General features: G+C 42.4%; 1 protein-coding gene across 1 annotated transcript in view; it reads right to left on the bottom strand.

Moving 5' to 3' along the window:
- Positions 1-967: 967 nt before the first annotated feature.
- UBASH3B (ubiquitin associated and SH3 domain containing B) overlaps positions 968-20,016 on the bottom strand; it is a 137,312-nt gene continuing 118,263 nt past the window's right edge. Inside the window, exons 7-14 of the mRNA XM_004584984.2 lie at positions 16,189-16,321; positions 14,143-14,263; positions 12,851-12,973; positions 11,532-11,624; positions 10,215-10,359; positions 5,904-6,010; positions 4,085-4,194; positions 968-2,053 (exon numbers count right to left, since the gene is read on the bottom strand). Of these exons, the coding sequence (XP_004585041.2) occupies positions 1,916-2,053; positions 4,085-4,194; positions 5,904-6,010; positions 10,215-10,359; positions 11,532-11,624; positions 12,851-12,973; positions 14,143-14,263; positions 16,189-16,321 (970 nt within the window). The 3' untranslated portion in view covers positions 968-1,915. The remainder of the gene's footprint in view (positions 2,054-4,084; positions 4,195-5,903; positions 6,011-10,214; positions 10,360-11,531; positions 11,625-12,850; positions 12,974-14,142; positions 14,264-16,188; positions 16,322-20,016) is intronic.

Below are 20,016 nucleotides of genomic sequence, written 5' to 3'. Positions count from 1 at the left end.
CTTTAGGACCGATCACGGTGGCTTTCTCCCCGCTTCTTCCTTCCTCCCAGATTAAGGAGAAAGCATTCATGCTTGTGTTAACACATCAGCACTCTCCACACTCTCAGTGTGTATGCAGTGCTACAAGAAATTGTAATTTGTTTCTCAACGTGTAAAATTAATGACCTACAAAGTACTTCAAAAGAATGTGTAGGAAAATTGAGCTAATGAAATCCATGTTTGTATTTTTTTTAGTAATATGCATCCCCACAATCATTTGAAGATTCCTCACACCATGGATTTCACATATGCTTGCATCAAAGAAACTTATTTTTAATACCATTTCCATGAACTTATTGAAGTATCTTTTTATTTCTCTAAGTGACTTTAAAAAATACAGCTGTATTCCTTTTGCTGATTAACATACAGTCAGCTCTTCTCACTTCCTCTTCTTTCCAGGGGAATCAAATTCCAGTTTCTAATATAAGTATGGGTCTATTTTTATATATCTGGTTTTGTACATCTGGGTTTTGAAACTTCTCTAGTGCTGCTACACATCTGTAGTTTTTCTTTACGCTAATGCTCCGTTTGCAGGGCTGGGATTTCACATTGCATACATAACCTACATAGTGAACAAATTCATATCAGGCTATTGTGTGTGGCTATCAATAGTGAGCTAGCCACACAACGAAACAGACATCAATGACTGTTCTTTTTGTTTGATTGTCATTTATATGAACTCACTCTACATGTAGGAAGCAGGTGTAATGAGAAACCACATGTTGTGACTCTTCAATTTCCATCAACTGGCTTTACTTATATGTTTTAAATTATCATAAAAAAACCAAACAGAATCGACAGCACAGTTAGCAAGCGCAGCTGTAACTGTCATTTAAATTAGTTCCCTGACTTCATTATACATCCCTGGCACAACCGATACACCTGTGAACATCCTCCTACGGTGACCATATACTGTAAGTGTTTGCACAGAAGCAGCTTCTTGCTGACCCAAATCACGCTTCCAACACACATCCTTTCCAAATGTTGGCATTCTTAGTTTGGTAACATAGTATACATCTAGGGGCACAGAAAAGCAAACCTCAGATCTCAGAGATGCTGTACCTGATTAGCTACAACACAGGTTAATTCCAAATCTCTTTATGCTTCGCAAGTTCTCTGCACCTACCATGGACTGTTTCACACCTTTATCTGATATTCCTCCTGATTGTCCAAAGTACCTTGGAGGGATAAAAATGCTTTGTCCATTTCAAAGAAGCAAAAGGGGGAGGACTGTAGCAAGAAGTGCCAATTACTCTGAAGAAAATGTGGTGGCATCAGGGTAGCTATCAGACTCATCAAGCAGGTGTCTTGAGCCAGCAAAGCAGCTATACGGAGTCTCCTGAGGATAAGACTAATTTGTAACCCATGGACATCTCTGTGCATGGCATGTTTCCTAATAACCTTAGGAAGACTCCTCAGCTTGACTTTGCCGAACTGGAAGCTAGAGTTCAAAAGAAAGTGCCCTCCACAAAGTGCAGCTCAGGTTCCCCCAGCTGGATTTGGATGCCCCCCTCCCCTCCCTGGGGCTTCCTCCAGAGTGGGATGGCAGCTCCTTTGGGGGGCAGTGAGGCTCTTACGCTGTACAGAGACAGAAGCAACAAGGCACCTCCCGCTCCAGCGGCTGCCCCAGTTCAGGAAGACAGTTGTCCAGAGCCTTGTGAGCTAAACAAGGATCCAGAGAGCTTGATTTATTCCCCACCCCGCCCCAAATCAAGTCTTTCTCTCAATTGCACAGTCTCATCCTAGGAACTGGAAGAATGAAAAGAAATAAGCTAAATCACTCTGAGCTGTTCACTTAGAATGTGGTATGGAATTTCCACCGTTACACGCTAGAAGACACTTCAAAAGTCCTCCTCTTCTTATGCACGCAGCTAGTTTATTCTTGCAGCAATGTCTCTCTCCAGTTGAAACCCCCCGTTGGTCCATGGGTCAGAGGAAGGATGGGTGGGTCCGTCAGCTGCCATATTCCAGTTTCTCCTAACTCTTCACAGGAGCAAAAGCCCAGGTATGGGATCTGAAGGGTGGCAAAGAGAAGGAAACCAGGAGACTGAGGTGTAGTAGTGCTTTCATGCTTAGCTTGTCACAGCGATATTCAACTGGCCCTGGACAATAAGTTAGGAGTCAACAGAAGCTTTAGAGAAAACGCAGCCCCATCACACATCAGTCAGGAAAGTGAAATGGGTAAAACTGATACATTAAAGGAAAGAGTGTTTAAATTCCAAGGAGAATCCCTTCAAGGCTGAGCTCCCTTAGTGAGTCACTGATTAGAGACTTTTTCATTGTGAGTGATATTCCGAGCTCCTCCATGGATATGAGACCTCCCATACCCAGCCCTGTGTGAGGATACTCTGAGACCTCCCACACCCAGCCCTGTGTGAGGATACTCTGTTGCTATACAGAAGCTTTGGAAGGTTCCCAGGAACCACCTGTTATGAAAATATTAGGCAAGGATTCGAAATTTTCCTGCGTCAGAATGAACTTATTTCTTAATTCGGTTTTTCCATATTTTTTGAAATTCCCTCACCCATACTTATGACCAAGTTTCATTTCAAAGTTAGGCCCAGCAAGTGATTAACAATAATAATTAATAATAAAATAGACCAGTTGTAATAACACAATGTAATGGAAGATATATGTAGGTGTGATCTTCCTCGCAGACTTAGTGTACCATACTATATATTTTTAGATATTTATTTATTTGATACATATTTTATATTTATTTACTTGTTTACTTATTCACACACACACAAACATAAAATATGAGAGAAAGAGAGAGACAGAGAGAGAGAGAGAGAGAGAAAGAGAGAGAGAGAGATCTTCCATTCTTCGGTTCACTCCCCAAATGAACACAACAGCCAGGGCTGTCAGGAGCCTGGCGCTCTAACTGGGTCTCCCACATGGCTAGTATGGGTCCAAGTACTCCAGAGATATTCAGCTCCTTTCCCTGGTGCTTTAGTGGGGAACCGGATCAGAAGCGGAGCAACTGGGACTCAAGCCAGTGCCCACATGGGATGTTCGAGGCAGGTTAACACGCTTTGCCATGACGTAGGGCCCCAAGTAATGTGTTTTTGGACCACGGTTGGCCACAGGTAACCAAAACCACAGAAAGTGAAACCTCAGCTACAGGGAGGCCATTCTCAGGTACCAGGAGTTCCTAATAGCATGTCGTGTTGAAAAAGCAGCCCAAACACTTCTGAAATTATACTCACACACAATTAAAAAGATTATCCCGTTAATCTACTGGATCTTTTTTTCCCCTTGTCTGCGTTTGCACATGTATCCATAACAAAGAGGAAGCTGTGCTCTTGCTAACTTCAGTTGTCATGGCAATGTCAAAGCTTATTTTTGTGCATGCATCCAGAGTTGCATTCATAAACAAGAGAAAAATCTCTGTCCTCCAGCCCTTGATAGACTCTTGGGAAGAGCAGATGCATAAATAAGCTTTTTAAAAAGGAGAAAAGAATTGCAATTGACTTTGAATCAGGTTCTTTGGTGGCAGAGAAAGGAAGTGTTTGCTTGGTCTGAAGGGAAGTGAGTGGGAGGGGATTGCTGGGAAAAGCCTTATCCAGAGGCAAGGAGAGCAAGCCTCCAGATGTGGAGGTCAGTCTCCTGGGTTGCTGCCCGTGGCCTTGATGCTGGGTTTGCTGCTCAGCCTGATCCTTCTAGATGGCAGCTGTTCCTGGACCACCCGTGAAGGGGCTGGTTTGCAGCCAAGCTTTTAGACGCTGTGTTTTGGACTTAGCCTGTGCTTTCAGTCTGAGGTTCCTCAGGGAGATGCACACAATTTGCTCGTAATTCTTAGCAACTTCCTAAATGTCAGCTCTCAGAAGCATGAATTAGCTCCACTATCCTTTTCTCTTGCACAAGTCTGATATCAGGACTTACACAGAGTGCCACTTAATAGATCCTGGTTGAGTAAATCAATACAGGAAACCTCTCAGCTCAGCATAAACACACGCTTCAAAGAACTCACCTACCCACCAGTTGTTGACCTGGTAGAAAACCTCGGAGTACCACGGGCACCATAAACACAAGAATGGATTACCTTACGGACCATTTGCACAAAGTCCTTGGAGTTCTGAGGTGACAGGCCTTGAAGCTGGCAGGTGCATGCTTCAAGGGAAGATGCGTGGGCCACAATCAGAATATTATTTCCTGGGGAAGAAAGCAGGGAGTAGGAAGATCATTTCCACAAAAACGCATAAGCAATATATGGTGGAATACTTCAAAGAGCTTCTGAAAAAATGCAATGAAAACAAGGGTTTCATTCATACACATTTCCATGAACTTTCTGAGGACCCCTTGTAAGCATGGATTTCAAAAAATGCTTTTATCCCACAATAAACTTATTTTTAATCGTATTTTCCAGAAATTTGAAGTCCCTACGTATATACAGTTATCCCTTGGTATCTGAGTGTGTCTGCTTCCAGTATTCCTCACAGATACAAAAGTTACAGATGCACAAAGCCCTTACATAAATGGTGCAGTGTTTACAAATAGCCTACACACAACGTATAAATCATCTTTAGATGATTTACAGTATATCATACAATATGAATGCTATCTAAACTATTGTAATAGCATATTTTCTGGGGAATAATGAGAAAAAGATGAAAAAAATTTCTATAGTTAAGTATAATGCTATTTAAAGTTTTTATTAACTTATTTTATTTGAAAGAGAGAGAAAGAGATGCCTTCCATCTGTTTGTTCACTGCCAGAGTGACTCTAGCCCAGGTACCCATGTAAGGAAAGGGGGCATCTCAAGTAGAGTCTGAACTGCTGTACCAAACACCCACCCCACCCCACATAGGTGCTACTTTTTCTGAGTATTTCCCACTCAAGTTTGGTTGAGTCTGCATAGGCAGAACCTTCAGATACAGAGAAGCGATTATCCACACATTGCTGCACATTTACACGCATACATACATAGCGATGAGAACTCCACCGCCCTTCACTCAGCTGACATCTTGTGTACCTATGGAACACTGTCAAAACTAGCAAGTGGACCCTAGAGCAATCCACACAGCTTACTCAGATTTCACTAGGTGTTAGAAGCACTCATTTGAGTAGGAATCCATAGCAATCACATGTGTAGCTTTGTGTACACATTTCAATCAAGACACAGAACTGTCACATACTTCAGGAATCCTGATATTACTGCATTCTGAAACAGTTTTAAACGCTGCCACTGTAGACCTGCAAGCACTTGAGACTTTTGGGTTGACAGAACATCTGTGTGGAAGTGTCTTGAGTGGTAACTGCAAGATAGAGTCACCTATCGCACTGCTCCACAAGGCTACCCACTGTTGACATTTTCATGTAGATAATTCCAGTATGTGCTCTATTGATAAAAACATGTAACTAAACATTCATCAGGAACAATCATCCCTATTTATCATTAAGTATTTCAGTTCCATATTAACAAAATTACTGCAAACAGACTTAGCCTGATCAGTGCTTTTGGTTGTTGGCAGTAGGGACAGCACATGGAAGTATAAGTGAATTTATAGGTGATGTCTATGCTCCTGGATCAATTACAAGTGAGACAGGGCTCTGCTAAAAAACTTTCAGACATTGTAATAGAAACCCTCCATCACAAGACCCTTCACATTGTAGTAGGAAACCTGCTTCACCAGCTGACATGCAGAATCTAAGCTGTTTAGGGTAGTAACCAAACCTGATGTATTCCCCTAGAATACCTGCCATTCAAGATACTCAGAGAACATCACAAACTTAATGCGAAAACATCTAAAGAAGAGTCTATGAATCTATTTCTTTCCTAGAAAACTAGTCTGAAATAGCCGGTTCACCATGATGGAATGATCACCTGTTCAAGTATGGAGTCCAATAGAATACCACCTACCTTTACTTTTACATTCACTTATTATTTCTTTTGTTACTTGGAAACTTCTACTGATGTAAGTGTCATAGGATTCCGAAACCACTAACTTGCTGACTGGAATGTGAGGTCTGTAATAGAAAAATGAACAAAGGAAATGAAAATAATTTGATTCTGAGACAAAGCAATTACTGCCATTCTCCACTTTTAAGAGTTTTCTGAAGTTCTCATATATCTGTTTATCCATTACCCTGGAAAGAAGTGAGGGCTAGAGAAGTATGTTTTCAGTACATGAACAGAGAGTTGAATGTACAGAAATAAAAGATATGCATAAACGTCACAGTGACCTGTTGAAAGAGAGATTCAGTGCATATTTCCCCACTGGATAACTAACTTTGTTGATCACTGGTCATTGATGCTCCTAGTTACATAGCTAATAGGAAAAAGAGATTGGCTCTTTTTATTGATTTAGATGATCCAGAATTCTCCAAGTCTCTCTTCAGGAATCATTTACACAACAAACAGCAGGTTTTATTAATAAATCTATTTAATTTATTTGCGAGGCATAGAAAAGGGCAGAGAGACACAGAGATCTTCTTGCTGGTTCACTGATTCATTTTCCATGTTCCAGAGAGCAGGAACTCAATCCAGATCTCCCACAGGAGTGGCAGGGAGGAGCCAATTAGTTGAGCCCATCACCTGTTGTCCCCCAGGTAGCTGCGCAGGCGAGTAGATGCAGGTCTTGAACCTAAGCACTCCACAATGAGATGAATTTCCAAGCAGCATCTTCATCACTATATCAAATGCCTGTCCCAGGCAGCAGGCTTTAAAAGCAGATATGTGTGTTACTTTGGTCCTGTCATTTTAGGAATGGGTTGTTCATTGGTTTAGTCTTCTGTTGTCATTTTACTGGGATGTTCTTCTCATTTACCTTTGGTTTTGGTAGGTGCTATTCCTCTTTTCTGTATCATTTGTAGGGCAGGTTTGGAAGAGGCAAATTCTTTTAGATTTTCTTTACTGTGGAAGAATTTTATTTCATTTTCAAAGACAAAAGAAAGTTTTGCTGGGTATGTTATCCTAGTATATTAAACCCTGAATGTAAATGGCTTAAGCTCAATCAAACATCATAGATTAGAAGACTGGATTAAAAAACAAAACCCGTCTGTTTATTGTCTGGAGGAGACACACTTCAACAAAGATCAGCAGAAACTATGTCACATGGGTTTTGTTGTTTTCTGTTGGTTTCATCTCTTCAAAACACTTTCTTCTGATTAAATCATTCAATGACTCGTAGATCATGCAGTGGCATCATTTTCTTCAAGAAGGTTCTTGATTTTCATTTCTTCAGCTACACATTAGTCATTTAATAGCATGTTATTTAACTTCTTAGTGTTGTTAATTTCTTTTTTCTCCCAGATGTTGGTTTTGTTTTGTGGCTCTTCATATAAGGGGATGTATAGTAGCTGTATAATGGAGACTGTCATATCTAGTAACATGTCATTTAACTTCAGGCATTGTAAATTTCTATTTTTCTTTTTATTGTTGATTTTGTATCATGACTTTTCATTTAAGGGGATGTACAGTAGTTGTGTAATGGAGACTGTCATATCTAGTAACATGTCATTTAACTTCATGGCATTGTAAATTTCTTTTCTTTCTATTGTTGATTTTGTATTATGACTTTTCATTTAAGGGGATGTATGGTAGCTGTGAAATGGAGACTAACATCCAGATGTGAGGATGTAGTGTGGTATGCATTTCTGCTTCCAGACAAAGATGGACTTACAATGAAACTGTTTACTATATCTTGACAGTAGGATGCTGGACTCTCTGCCATTGTCCATGCCCGCAATGATGGACATATGACTGTGTATGAAGAACTATATGTTAGTAATGATATAGAGGAACTGGGGGGGGAGGGACCTGGGGAGGGGATAAGGGAATATGAAACTGTATTATAAAATAATAACAACAATAATAAAATGCATTAAAAAAGCAGATATGTGGCCTATGGATTTGCAAGTGTGTAAAATATAGGTTTCTTCCCTTTCTGATTTTGAGCACAGATGACACACACCTGGCAATAGGAGAAACCCAAGGAACATGAAGGGGACCTAATTTGTGTGCTCAAGGGGTCCTCTGTGTGTGGGAGGCTACCATTGTAAATGATAATTATGACACAATCCACAGAGGCACTTAGGAGCAGAATCCAAGGGATCCCACCATCCTGGTGAACCTGCCAACAGTGCTCACAGCTCAGCCTCTGCTTCCACTGTCCTTCACTGTTTGAAGCTTCATTTTTGTGGTGTTTTTGGTTTGTTTATGAGATACTTATCTTGTTTTGGGGTACAAGCATGTCACCAAATTTTTCTGTTTTCTTACTTTGCTTTTCATTGCTTCGTGGTTACTGCCTAGGGGAAGCGTGATGAATTCACAAAGTGGATTCACATGGCATCTTGACGGGACTACACTATGACTGTTAGTCTATTTGTACTAAAACTAGTTCCAGAAGGAGTCTCATGTTCTGAGCAAGTGTCTTCTTGAATTCTTCCAATATCATCATCCCAAAAATGTTTTTGTAAATTTGGAGTTTCTGCATGACAAATGCATTAGTTCTGAAGGCTAGAGCTGACTTGTTAATGCCTGGATCTCAGATCTAGCCTGTGGATTCATCCTCCACACTGACAGCTCTGAAGTGTCCTCATCAAACTGCCCTTCACACACTTGGACTTGTTAATGGAAAGGAAGGGCAATTGCACATGCAAGGAAGTCACTCTAATCTGACATTGGTTCAATATGCACATTTCTCCTAGAAAACATCCTGTGACTTCCACAACAACCCAGGGATAAGCAGATACACAGATCACTTCGTAAAAGCTGTGCCTCCTTGTTACAACCTACACCTTTCTCCTGTGCTACCTGCACATTGCATCAATTCTATTGTCATTATGTTACCTAACCCCCAAGATCTCCCTCATACTATGACAAAAGGCCACTTCAAATGGATCAAGGTGCTAAGTCAAGTGACACCATGTTGTAAATGTGTGATTCTATCTAAGTGCAGAATAGAATAGATGCTGGAATCAAGGTCATCCTGCTCGGTTCTTGTCTTTGGCTTCTCCCAGAACCTTGAAGTTGAACCTATGGATAATTCCAGTGTCCCATGTGGACATAGGACAGAGTCAAAGGTTTCTTGGCCCTGCCAACAGAACCCAGTATGTTGCTAGTCACATCAGCATGGCCCCCTTGTACTTTCCTCAGAGTTGGATGGGCTCCTACCCTCTGAATTGAGTATCCTGTGTTCTCAGCAACTATGGTATGGCTGCCATACCGAGATTTTGTAAATGCCTGAGTGGGTATTTGATCATTCATGTTGCAATATTATTATTGTTGAATTATGCATAGAGTGATCTATGTGTTCATTATTTGAGAGGCAGAGACACAGAGCTCCCACTTGCTGACTCACTCCCCAGATGCTTATACTGGCCAGGCTGAAGCTGAGAGCTGGGAATTGCAGAGTTGATGTGAGTTTATTACACGGGAGGTAGAGACTCAACTACTTGAGCAACCTGCTGCCCCTGGGGAGTGAATTAGTAGAAGTTGGAACTGGGAACAGACTTCAAACTTAAGCCCAGGTTCCCTGGGCCTCTAGGATGTAGGTGACTTAATCAGTGTTTCAACTGCTAGGGCAAATGCCTGCCCCATATTACTGCTTAATTTTTAATGGTGTGCTTGAAGATTATTTACCTGTGAGCAAGCTACAAATCCCTTTAATCCCAGCACAGGCAATATGGTTTAATAGAAAAAAATTAAGAAACATGAATGAGAAGACCGTGGAGTAGGTTATACATGTCTGGCATGTCGAAAATGATGAGTAGAGGTTAGTGGTCAGTAATTGTATCATTGTTGGATGTGGTCACACTAACTACCCAACTTTGGAAAAGTCCTTGGACTCTGTCCTATATCACAGTGCCTTGCCTACATTCTGGGATTACAACAGAAGAAAAGGAAGATAATAAACAATTAAAATGCTCTGAAGAATGACAACTGAAATTCAGGCAAGACACTGTCATCTTTTATACTGCATTATTAGTTGGTGTGTGTTCCTGAAATATGTTATAGTAGGGTTGAGAATAGAATTGCCGCAAGTGATAAACAGAGGGAGATGTTGGCTTTTCCTTAGTTGTGATTTCTCATACAGCAGCTTGATTGGATTTCCCCCAACAGGGACAAATGCCCCTGTCTGACCCTTCATCTCCTTAATGAGCCCAGCTTGTTGATGTAAAGAGAATGGTTCCACAGTGGCCTTGGGAAGCGGCAGGTTCAGAGGGTTACCTGTAGGTTGTATCAACACTCAGATTGGCCGCCGCTAACTCCGATGGTGCTATCCAGGCAGGCAAGGAGTTCCCAGCAACCCATTTTGTCCACTCAAATAAGCCTGGCTCCACACGGATCTTCAGGTGATTTTCTTGTTGCAAACCTTGAAAGTAAAATGAAACGAAGGTGAAGGAAGCATCGTTCTTTTCTTTCCTGTTAGATACTAACCATGCCTGAAGGAAAGTAGACACCTGTGGGTTTTGACAACGGTTTTTAACTTTTGTGGGTTATAAACACATGAGCTTAATACCCTAGGCACACCTCAGGATGTTTATCAGCTTTGAGTAATAGTTGATTTGAGGGAAAAAAACTTCACGTTATTATATAATTTATTAAATTATTTATTATAATTCCTCTCGGTAAATCTCTGTGATTGTCTCAACAAGTAATTTTACATATTCTCTTATTATCCACTTCTATACAATAGATTACACTGAAATTTTCAAATAAACTATTCATTCTATTAGAAAAATCCAATGTCAAATATTTATAAGTACCAATGCACAAGTCCCATATTTTATCATAGAGAAATTAACCTCAGAATAGAAACTGTCCCTTTTATTGGTTTAGTTCTCCTTATATATTGCTTCTAGCACAAATTTTCTGTGCTAATTAAATATGTACGTAAGTGTCTTCTGGTGGGGGACAGAAGGTTTATTAAGGTTAAAGACAGAAGCCTCAGACTCAGCACCAAATTCTTTGTTGGTTTGTCTGTCTCTGGCTCATTTGTTTGTACATGTTATCAGTTCAGCTCTGTTTATTTCAGCTTTCCCTCCAGTGAAATAAGAATAGAGACCTCTGACACTCAAACTTCTGTGGATTCTAGGGTGAACGATATTTATACAGTAATGGCACTGTTAAAATGTTGGCATTGAACTGCAGAAGCAAAGATGACTAAGAGTTAAGACTTCCAGGAATAGCATAATATCTGCTGTGAGAGGCAAACACCACATCAAAACAGTAGAAAACAATTTGACTCTTTAAAAGCCAAAGAAAGGATCAAGCTTTATTTACAGAAATATTTGCAAGCTTGTGATTCATGCAAGAGAGCTTTACATCGCTAGAAAAATATTCGCAGTGTACTTCCTTTTATCTGGTGCACGCTGTTGGAATAACAGCTTGTGACTTGTGCAACCATGTTCCTCTTCGGAAAGAACGCTGACTGACAATTCCAGATTCAAAGCTCTCAACTGGCCACAGTCCCATGACATCAAGATAATTTAAATGCAGAGACATGGATGGAATAGTTCATTTTTGTCAACCTGAGAGTCCTACCTTTTAAGATATTGTGTGCCGTCTGAACACAGCGCAGAGATGGGGAGCAATAGACGTGGTCGATGATGGTGTTACTCTCCAGTAATGCTTCCCCTGCAAAGAAAGCCAAAGGAAGTCAGTCGGATGGACTTGGGCAGCCTCAGGTGGGCACTCCGTGTGAGGGGGTGCCCAGCAGACTCTGTAAATTCACGGGGCTCACACTGAGCCAGTGGCGTCTGCCTTGTTGCCAACCCTCAGACTGCTTCTCGTCATTTTCTTCTCTCTCCTCTGGTGTCAACGTGCAGTGAAAGTGTCCGTTTAGGAGAGACCTAGAAATGGGACCGTCTCTGATCTCAGATCTCGGCCTAGAGGAGGGAGGCTTATGCTGTGATCATCACCTTTACTTCTATTCTTATTAGCCAAAAATCTCAAATTCTTCGGTTCCTGGACACCAGCGATAAATCCCAGCACGTGATCTTCCAATAGTCTCATCTTGGAACCCACTACTTTTTTCCTCTGGGTAAGGTCCAAACACCATTATGTAGTGGTCAAGATTTTCTGTGCAAGATCTTGTGTTTATTAAACTTTCCAGCCACAACCTTGGCCTGCCTCACAATTGATGCTTCCCCCGCACTACTGATGCTGCCTCTTGACTCTGTAATTTGGTTTATGTCATCCTTCCCTCTAAGTGTCTGTCCCTGCTTCCTCTTCCTTCCTTGCCCAGCTCACTTCCACTTCAGGGCCCAGCCTACTTCCTTTCTTCGGTCTTTTGGGCCTGTGCTCCCATACTACGTGCACAGCTGTTATCACTGGGTATGTACTGCACTGTATGGTAATTATCCACATAGATATTTATTTTCCTGAGGATGGGGATTCATAATTCACCCAGTACCTTATACAAAATATGAGATTAATAAATATCTATTAAGTGACTGAACAGGACCAGGCATGGTCCTGCAGAGCAGACATAGAATGCTTCTTCTTTGGGTTTCAGTTGGCTCCCTGGTATCCTCTTCCCCTCTGTTCAGCCCTCTTCTTACAGCCACGATAGCAGCTGCCGCCATCTTCCGCTACACTCATGATGAAAGTAAACCAAGATTGATTTTCCCCGTCACTGGACCACACACTCCTCAATAAGCACCACAGCTTGTTTATTTCGGCAGACCAAGCTAGTGCTAAGCACAGGATCCTGAACCCAATGGTTATGCAATAAATCCCTTTTGAATTGAGGACATAGATCAATTGTTGGAAAGTAATAGAAATCACGCAGGAGGTGTCTTGTGGGCCCACAACTCCTAGTCCTTTCGTAGAAGTGTTGTGCAGTCACACTGGATACTTGCCCACTAGTCTTGCTTGCATACAACCAAACACAGTGATTGGAGCATCTTTCTCGTAATCTCGGAAGCCACCACTCCGCTGAGGTAAGCTATGGGGCATGTTCAAGTTGGTGCGTATGTAGCGGCCTGGAAAAGAAAGGTCGGTCTGAAGCTACAAGAACTTCTTGTTTCCCTTAGACTGCTCGTGCTGATTCTCATACCACCTCCTTCTTGCCTAAGACACCCCAACTGTCAATTCGGATGGACACTAATGCTTTTTCTTCATCTAAGAATCGGAATGGACTCTTCTGCTCTACTGGCAAAAGTGACAAGCTAATTTCTTTTTACTAATTTTTAATTTCTTTTAAATATTATTTTCACTTAGTTGAGAGGGATGAATGCCCATATGGGCCTCTGATTAGGGTAGGGAGGGTCAGATATAAAGGAAGGTAGGTGGGACCAACGTTTCCATTTGTTTTCTCTCTCCTGTGTCTGCAGGGGAGGGAGGAGGCTGTTCCTTGCTTCCAAACTGTATTAACACCCAGGGATGGGGGACAGTTATTTGATGACGCCTTAGAGACCCTGATGTGACATGAGATAACTTCTTCTTTTTTTTTTTTGGAAAGATTTATTTATTCTTATTGGAAAGTCAGATTTACAGAGAAGGAGAGACAGAGTGAAAGATGTTCCATCTGCTTGTTCACTCCGCAAGTGGCTGAAACAGCTGGAGCTGAGCTGATCTGATGCCAGGAGCCAGGAGCTTCTTCTGGGTCTCCCAAGTGGGTACAGGGTCCCAAGGTTTTGGGCTATTCTCTGCTGCTTTCCCAGGCTACAAGCTGGATGGAAAGCGGAGCAGCCTGGACATGAATTGGCATCCATATGGGATCCCAGCAGTTGCAAGGTGAGGATTTAGCCACTAGGCTACCACACCGGGGCCCACATGAGAGAATTTCTAAGTGCAAATCTCAAGCAGACACTCCAAAGCAGGCAGGACTCCAAAAGGCAAGCCTCTCCATCTTAAATGTTTGCCTGTGAATATGGAAGCGAAGGAGCAAGGCTCTGGCCTTGGACTCAGGACATGTTTGTGAGGTTGATATTGCCAAATGACTGTGAGACACCTGTCGCCTTTGGTACCTAATGCTTCAGTTTCCAGAATGGGGGCACGAATACTAACTATTTCTCCTAAACTCAAAACCATCAGCAAATATCTACCAGTTAAAACCCATGACTCCATCTAGATAAATGTAGCTTGACTATGCCCCCTAGAGGCCATGATAGGTGTGCTCTGCTCTGCAGGCCAACCCACTCTTCCTCACCTTTGGCATCAAAGCATTGTGACAGCCAGTACTTCCCAAACACAACATCCATCCTTTCTCCATGCCTACACACAAAAAGGCATCGCTTCTGGGGGCTGGGCTGGCTGTTGACTCGGAGAGGCTGCAAAGAGAGAAAGGCTAGAGTGAGGAAAAGCAAAGCAGGGTGCACTGGAGCCAGGTTTTCGAAAGTTCAGCCAAGTTACAACTTGGGCAGGTCTCTCAAGTGCCTTGGACTTAATTGGGCCTGTGTGTAAAATGAAGTGTGTGAGTCTCACCCCAGAGACCTCACAAGCTGTTGGGAGGCTCACATGAGATAAACAGCTTTACGAAACAAGAGGCGCTATGAAAATCCCGTTCTTGTTATCACATGGCTGCAGCGGTGAATAGGAGCAGCCACAGGGTAGTCTTTAAAAGGTTCATGAAACGTGCATATTCCAACAGTACTACATACGGATTTAAAAACCTGCGAACCAAAATAAACTTCCCTGCTTATTTTCACTTTCCACAAACTTTTTGAAGTATCCTCATGCTAAGACACGACGGCCACTTCACTTCCAACTCAGAGTAACATGAGCCCTTCAAGTGGAACATTAGACATTTAGTGCGAGCACTTCCTCCCCCAAGGGGATGCTTCATCAACTTCTTCAGGGAACAAGGACAGCCATGCCTGCAATTGCCCTGTCTCACCTCTCAAGTGTGTTGATCCGAGCATGTGGTTCTTGGGGTCTGCTGCAGCACTGAGGCCCTGGCTTGCCTATCCTAATTGCCATCTGCGTGTTGTTGGTGGTGTCCCAAGAAATGACTCAGGGAGGACAATTGCTACCTCTGGATGATGAAATAGACGCAGATGGTCAAAGGCATGTCCAAACGACTTGGATTTCTGTAACTGTAGAGAGGTTTTACATTCCTTGTTGCTACAGTGAGATTTCCTGTCTCTGTTTCTACTATTCTCTAATTCTGGGCTCCCGCCAAAGTGCTCTACTCTCTTCAGCCTCAACACACTTGAGCTTTCAACTTGCCTTTGAAGGTTCAACACTTCCTTCAACTGCTCATATGTCCTTGCAAAAGCTAGCATGCATTGAGCATGTACTACCTGCCGGTTCTTGTAACAATGGTCTTATTTTATTATTGCCTTCAATCTCTACAAAAAGTTGGAAGATGAAAAGCTACATCAACAAGCTTGTAGAAATAGAAAAAAGATTTATTTTGCTGCAAAAAGTGTGAAATTCATGCATATGAAGGGTTTTTCACAAGTTCCTGGAAATTGTGTATTATAAAAAGTTATTCATAGCTTTCAACATTTTTTTTGCAGTAAAACAGACATCTTGTAATTTCATCTCCCCATCATATCAAGAAGTACACTTGTAGAAAAAAAGAATGGACATGATTTCCTACTTAAAAGATAAAATATGCTTTCTGGGGAAAGGTCTTCTTTATTAACAGTCATTGTGAGTAGCATCTAATCTTTCTTTCTTTCTTTCTTTCTTTCTTTCTTTCTTTCTTTCTTTCTTTCTTTCTTTCCTTCCTTCCTTCCTTCCTTCCCTCTTTTTCTTTCTTTCTCCTTCCTTTCTTCTTCATTTTCTTTCTGATTTAGCTTTATTTGAAAGGCAGATATACAGAGAGAAGGAAAGACAGAGAGAAAGATCTTGTGTTCACTGGTTCACTCCTCAAACGCCCACAGGCTGAGCCGATCCGAAGCCAGGAGTTAGGAGCTTCCTCCAGGACTCCGACATGGGTGCAGGGTCATGAGACCTTGGGCCATCCTCTGCTGCCTTCCCAAGCAGCAGAGGATGGAGCAGGGAGACATGAACCAGTACGCATATGGGATCCTGACGCATGCAAAGCAAGGACTTAGCCACAGAGTCATTGTGCTGTGCCCATCTAACTCTTCCTAGTGTTACCTCACCCTGCATATTTTTTATAACCTTATGTACTTCTTCCCTCAGAGTTTGGGGAGCCTTTGGAGATCGTAAAGGTATTGCTGTTAACAGATAGGCTCACAGTGAAGCCCTGTTGGGGTGGAGGGAGTGACCTGCCATTCCTTACCTGCATGGGCTGGCAGATGATAGTGAGGGCTGTCGTCTCTCCCAGTCCCTGGTCCTCATACTGCCGCCTCTCCGATACTCCATCCCCAAAGGTGAGAGAGCTGGATGATGTTGTATTTAAGATGGAGTATGAACTGCAGAGGAAGATAAGGGAGATGTTCACTGTTGGCCAAGAGTCTTCAGAACTTCATGCTGGGCTGGTTCCCTGGGAGTGTGCGAGTCAGCACTGCGTGTTCTGGATAGCATTGTGGTCAGGAATGCTGAGCAGGGGACGTCATCTCTGGAGAGGGCACCTTGTTTTGTACTGGAGTCTTGCAGTTAATAAATTAGGAGGGCATGGATTTCTGTACCGAGAACAGACGCATTGTTCTCTGTGGACAGGGAGTGAGTCCATTGATTTTGTGCTTATTGGGATGCCTCAGGCATGTCGGCACCAAAGACGTATCAAAGAATAATGGGATATCAGTTATGCACCACTGTTTCCAGCTAGTTTTCTGGTTCAAAAGAAATAAATAATTCCTACTGCCTTTCATCTTTCCCATGGTAATTTCCATCTGAAGTGAAGAATGAGAAGGAAAATTTTTACTGTTTCTACTACTTTGCCCATGGTTCCTGATGGTCAAGGAAACCCCAAGACCATTATCCCTTATTCCATCTACCCTCTTCAGTTTCCAAATCCCATCCCTACTGCCACAGCACCTCCCAGATGATTAAAGCCAAAATTATTCTGGAAGAGACCGTTCTCACCAGATGCTTAGAGTTGTGAGCCAAGGATTCTGATTTCGGAGTGAACTACTATGACTAAAGAAACCCCAAAGAGATTCTGTTGCAAGGAAAGCAGTTAAAAAGTACCACATCTAAATTATGGTGTGGAGTAAGACATCCAAAGAAAATCATCCAATGAATATTGCTATTTAAATGTGGCTGTTAGGCAAGCCCGAAGAACTTCTCCTTCCATGGCAAATGGGCAGTCAGCAGGAAGCACTTACAGTTCACATGCCTTGCTTCGTTTTTTTAAGATTTATTTTATTTTTAATGCAAAGTCAGATATACAGAGAGGAGGAGAGATAGAAAGTTCTTTCATCCGATGATTCACTCCCCAAGTGACTGCAACAGCCGGTGCTGCGCCAATCTGAAGCCAGGAGCCAGGAACTTCTTCCAGGTCTCTCACGCAGGTACAGGGTCCCAAGGCTTTGGGCTGACCTTGACTGCTTTCCCAGGCCACAAGCAGGGAGCTGGATGGGAAGTGGAGCTGCCAGGATTAGAACTTGCACCCATATGGGATCCCAGCACATTCAAGGTGAGGACTTTAGCCGCTAGGCTACCGTGCCTGGCTCATGTCTTGCTTCTTGATCACCGGGCAGCTACAATGCTCAGTTTGCAAAGCATAGGTCTGGTCTGTGTGTGTGTTTCCTGGAAGAAATCTGTCCAGGTTAGAGCCTGGTCTGGATGATTGCTTTGTAACAAAAGATAACTTGAATTTGATTTTTGTTTTTTTGTTTTTTTTTATTTATTTATTTTTTGTATATTTACTTCTTTTTTTAATTATTTATTATTTAACTTCATTAATTACATTGTATTATGTGACACAGTTACATAGGTACTTGGGTTCTCCCCACCCCTCCCCAAACCCTCCCACCATGGTGGATTCTTCCACCTTGTTGCATAACCACAGCTCAAGTTCAGTTGAGATTCCCCCATTGCAAGCGTATACCAAACATAGAGTCCAGCATCTTATTGTCCAGTCAAGTTCAACGGCTTCTTAGGTATACCCTCTCTGGTCTGAAGACAGAGCCAGCAGAGTATCATCCCAGTCAATTGAAAGCTCCAACATACCATCAACAAAAATTACATCATTATGGAATTAATTGACATAGTAATGAGTAACCAATATGTTAAAAGTAAATGCGAGTTCCCAGCCACCTTCTGTGACCACCTCATTGACATTTCAATTTTAGTTTATGCACAACATATAACATACATTACATAACATGTTATACATAACATCATATCATCTTAAATTAAGGCAAACATGTGGTATTTAGCCTTTTGGGATTGGCTCATTTCCCTTAGCATTATGGTTTCCATTTTGGCCCATTTGGCCACAAAGAAGAATTTTATTTTTGAAAATATTTTTTGCATTCAACAATACAATGAAACTAACTGGCTATTAGAAAAATATATTTTTCCCATCAAATTAAGTTATTTTATTACTTCAGCACCTTGCTACACTAAAAAGTCTTTTTGAGTAAAAATGATAAACTTTTTAGTATTTTTTTTATTTGAAAAGCAGAATGGCAGACAGAGGGAGAAAGAGAGCTTCTATTTATTTGCTAATCGCCAAGCGGCTGCAACAGCCAAGGGTAGCCGAGGTTGAACTTGGAACTCCATTTGGGTCCCTCATGTAGGTGCAAGGCCCCAAGTACTTGGGTCATCCTCCATTGCTTTCCCAGGTACATTGGCAGGGAGCTGGATTGGAAGTGGGCACTCAAGACTCAAATCCATGCTCATACGAGATGCTGGCATTGTAGTAGTGGTTTAGCTTGCTGTGCTACAGCACTAGCCCAAGACTAATTTTATTAGTTTATTTTTTAATTGGAAAGGCAAATTTACAGAGAGAAGGAGAGACACAGAAAGATTTTCCATCTGCTGGTTCACTCCCCAAAATAGCGGCAACGGCTGGAGCTGAGCCATTCTAAAGCCAAGACCCAGGAGCATCTTCCAGATCTCCCATGAGAGTGCAGGGTCCCAAGGCTTTGGACCATCCTCTGCCACTTTCCCAGGCCCTTAACAGGGAGCTGGATAGGAAGTGGAGCAGCTGGGACACAAACTGGTGCTCATGTGGGATCCTAACACTTGCACTGGAGGGTTAGCCAATTGAGCCATTGCACTGGGCCCGACTAATTGTATTTATAAACAAAGGTGTCAGCAATCTCATCCCCTGGAAGTGGCTCTCAGCCACTGTGCATACTGCAACGGCCAGGGGGCTCTAGTCTTCTTAGACTGTGATGCAGTCAATCTGGGTAGGAACATGGAACCTATAGTTACACAAAGCCATATCAGCAAGGCAAATGAAACCTGTTAGAGGAAATTTAAGTACCTGTAGCCCAGGGAAATATTGTGCCACTCACACAGCTTAATAAGCCAGCTGTTCACTTTGACTTTAAACTGATATTCTCTGAATTTCAGACATTAACAGGAATTCAGTTTTCCTGTCTGATTCATCAAAGTTTCAGGGTTTAGAATGCTGGCTCTGGAGTGATGCTGACATTTTGCTTGCACATGGCTCTCATTTCTTTATTACAGCTGGGAAGGCACCAATAGGACTCCTTCTCTCCCTCCTTGAGCTTCACATGATAACACGAATAGGCCAGTCTGTTCCCTATCCTATCATTGTCATCAGGTGGTCTGACTCACTCTGAAACAGTTTGAGCTGTCACTTCCAATAAGACAATAGGCAGGCACTGCATGCTGGCAGCAGCATCGGGAGAGAGCCTGGCTTGGTATCCAGAACCTCTTTCCAAGCAATGGTAAGATGCTAGTCCTCTCTGGAACATATCAGGCATATGGCAAGCCTGGAAGGCCAGGCGGCTCACCCCACTGCAAAGGACTTATCTGCTGACAGGTTTCCTGGGGTTTCTCAAAGCCCAACAAGGCACTCCAGTAAGGTGGTAAGAAAATAACGCTTAGGAGGGACTCAGAGAACTGAGCACTACAGGGAAGAGGGTTGTGAAAGGTCAATGAGCCCAACTCACTGCTGAATCCTACAACTTCCCCTCAAGCCAGGAACTCATGGCTCTGGTGCTTTGAGATTGTCGCTGGCCTAGCA

The sequence above is a fragment of the Ochotona princeps genome, chromosome 4 (assembly GCF_030435755.1).
Source record: "Ochotona princeps isolate mOchPri1 chromosome 4, mOchPri1.hap1, whole genome shotgun sequence".
Classification (NCBI taxonomy): Eukaryota; Metazoa; Chordata; class Mammalia; order Lagomorpha; family Ochotonidae; genus Ochotona; species Ochotona princeps.
Note: the sequence above shows the minus strand (reverse complement) of the source record. Positions and strands in the feature narration are given on the sequence as shown.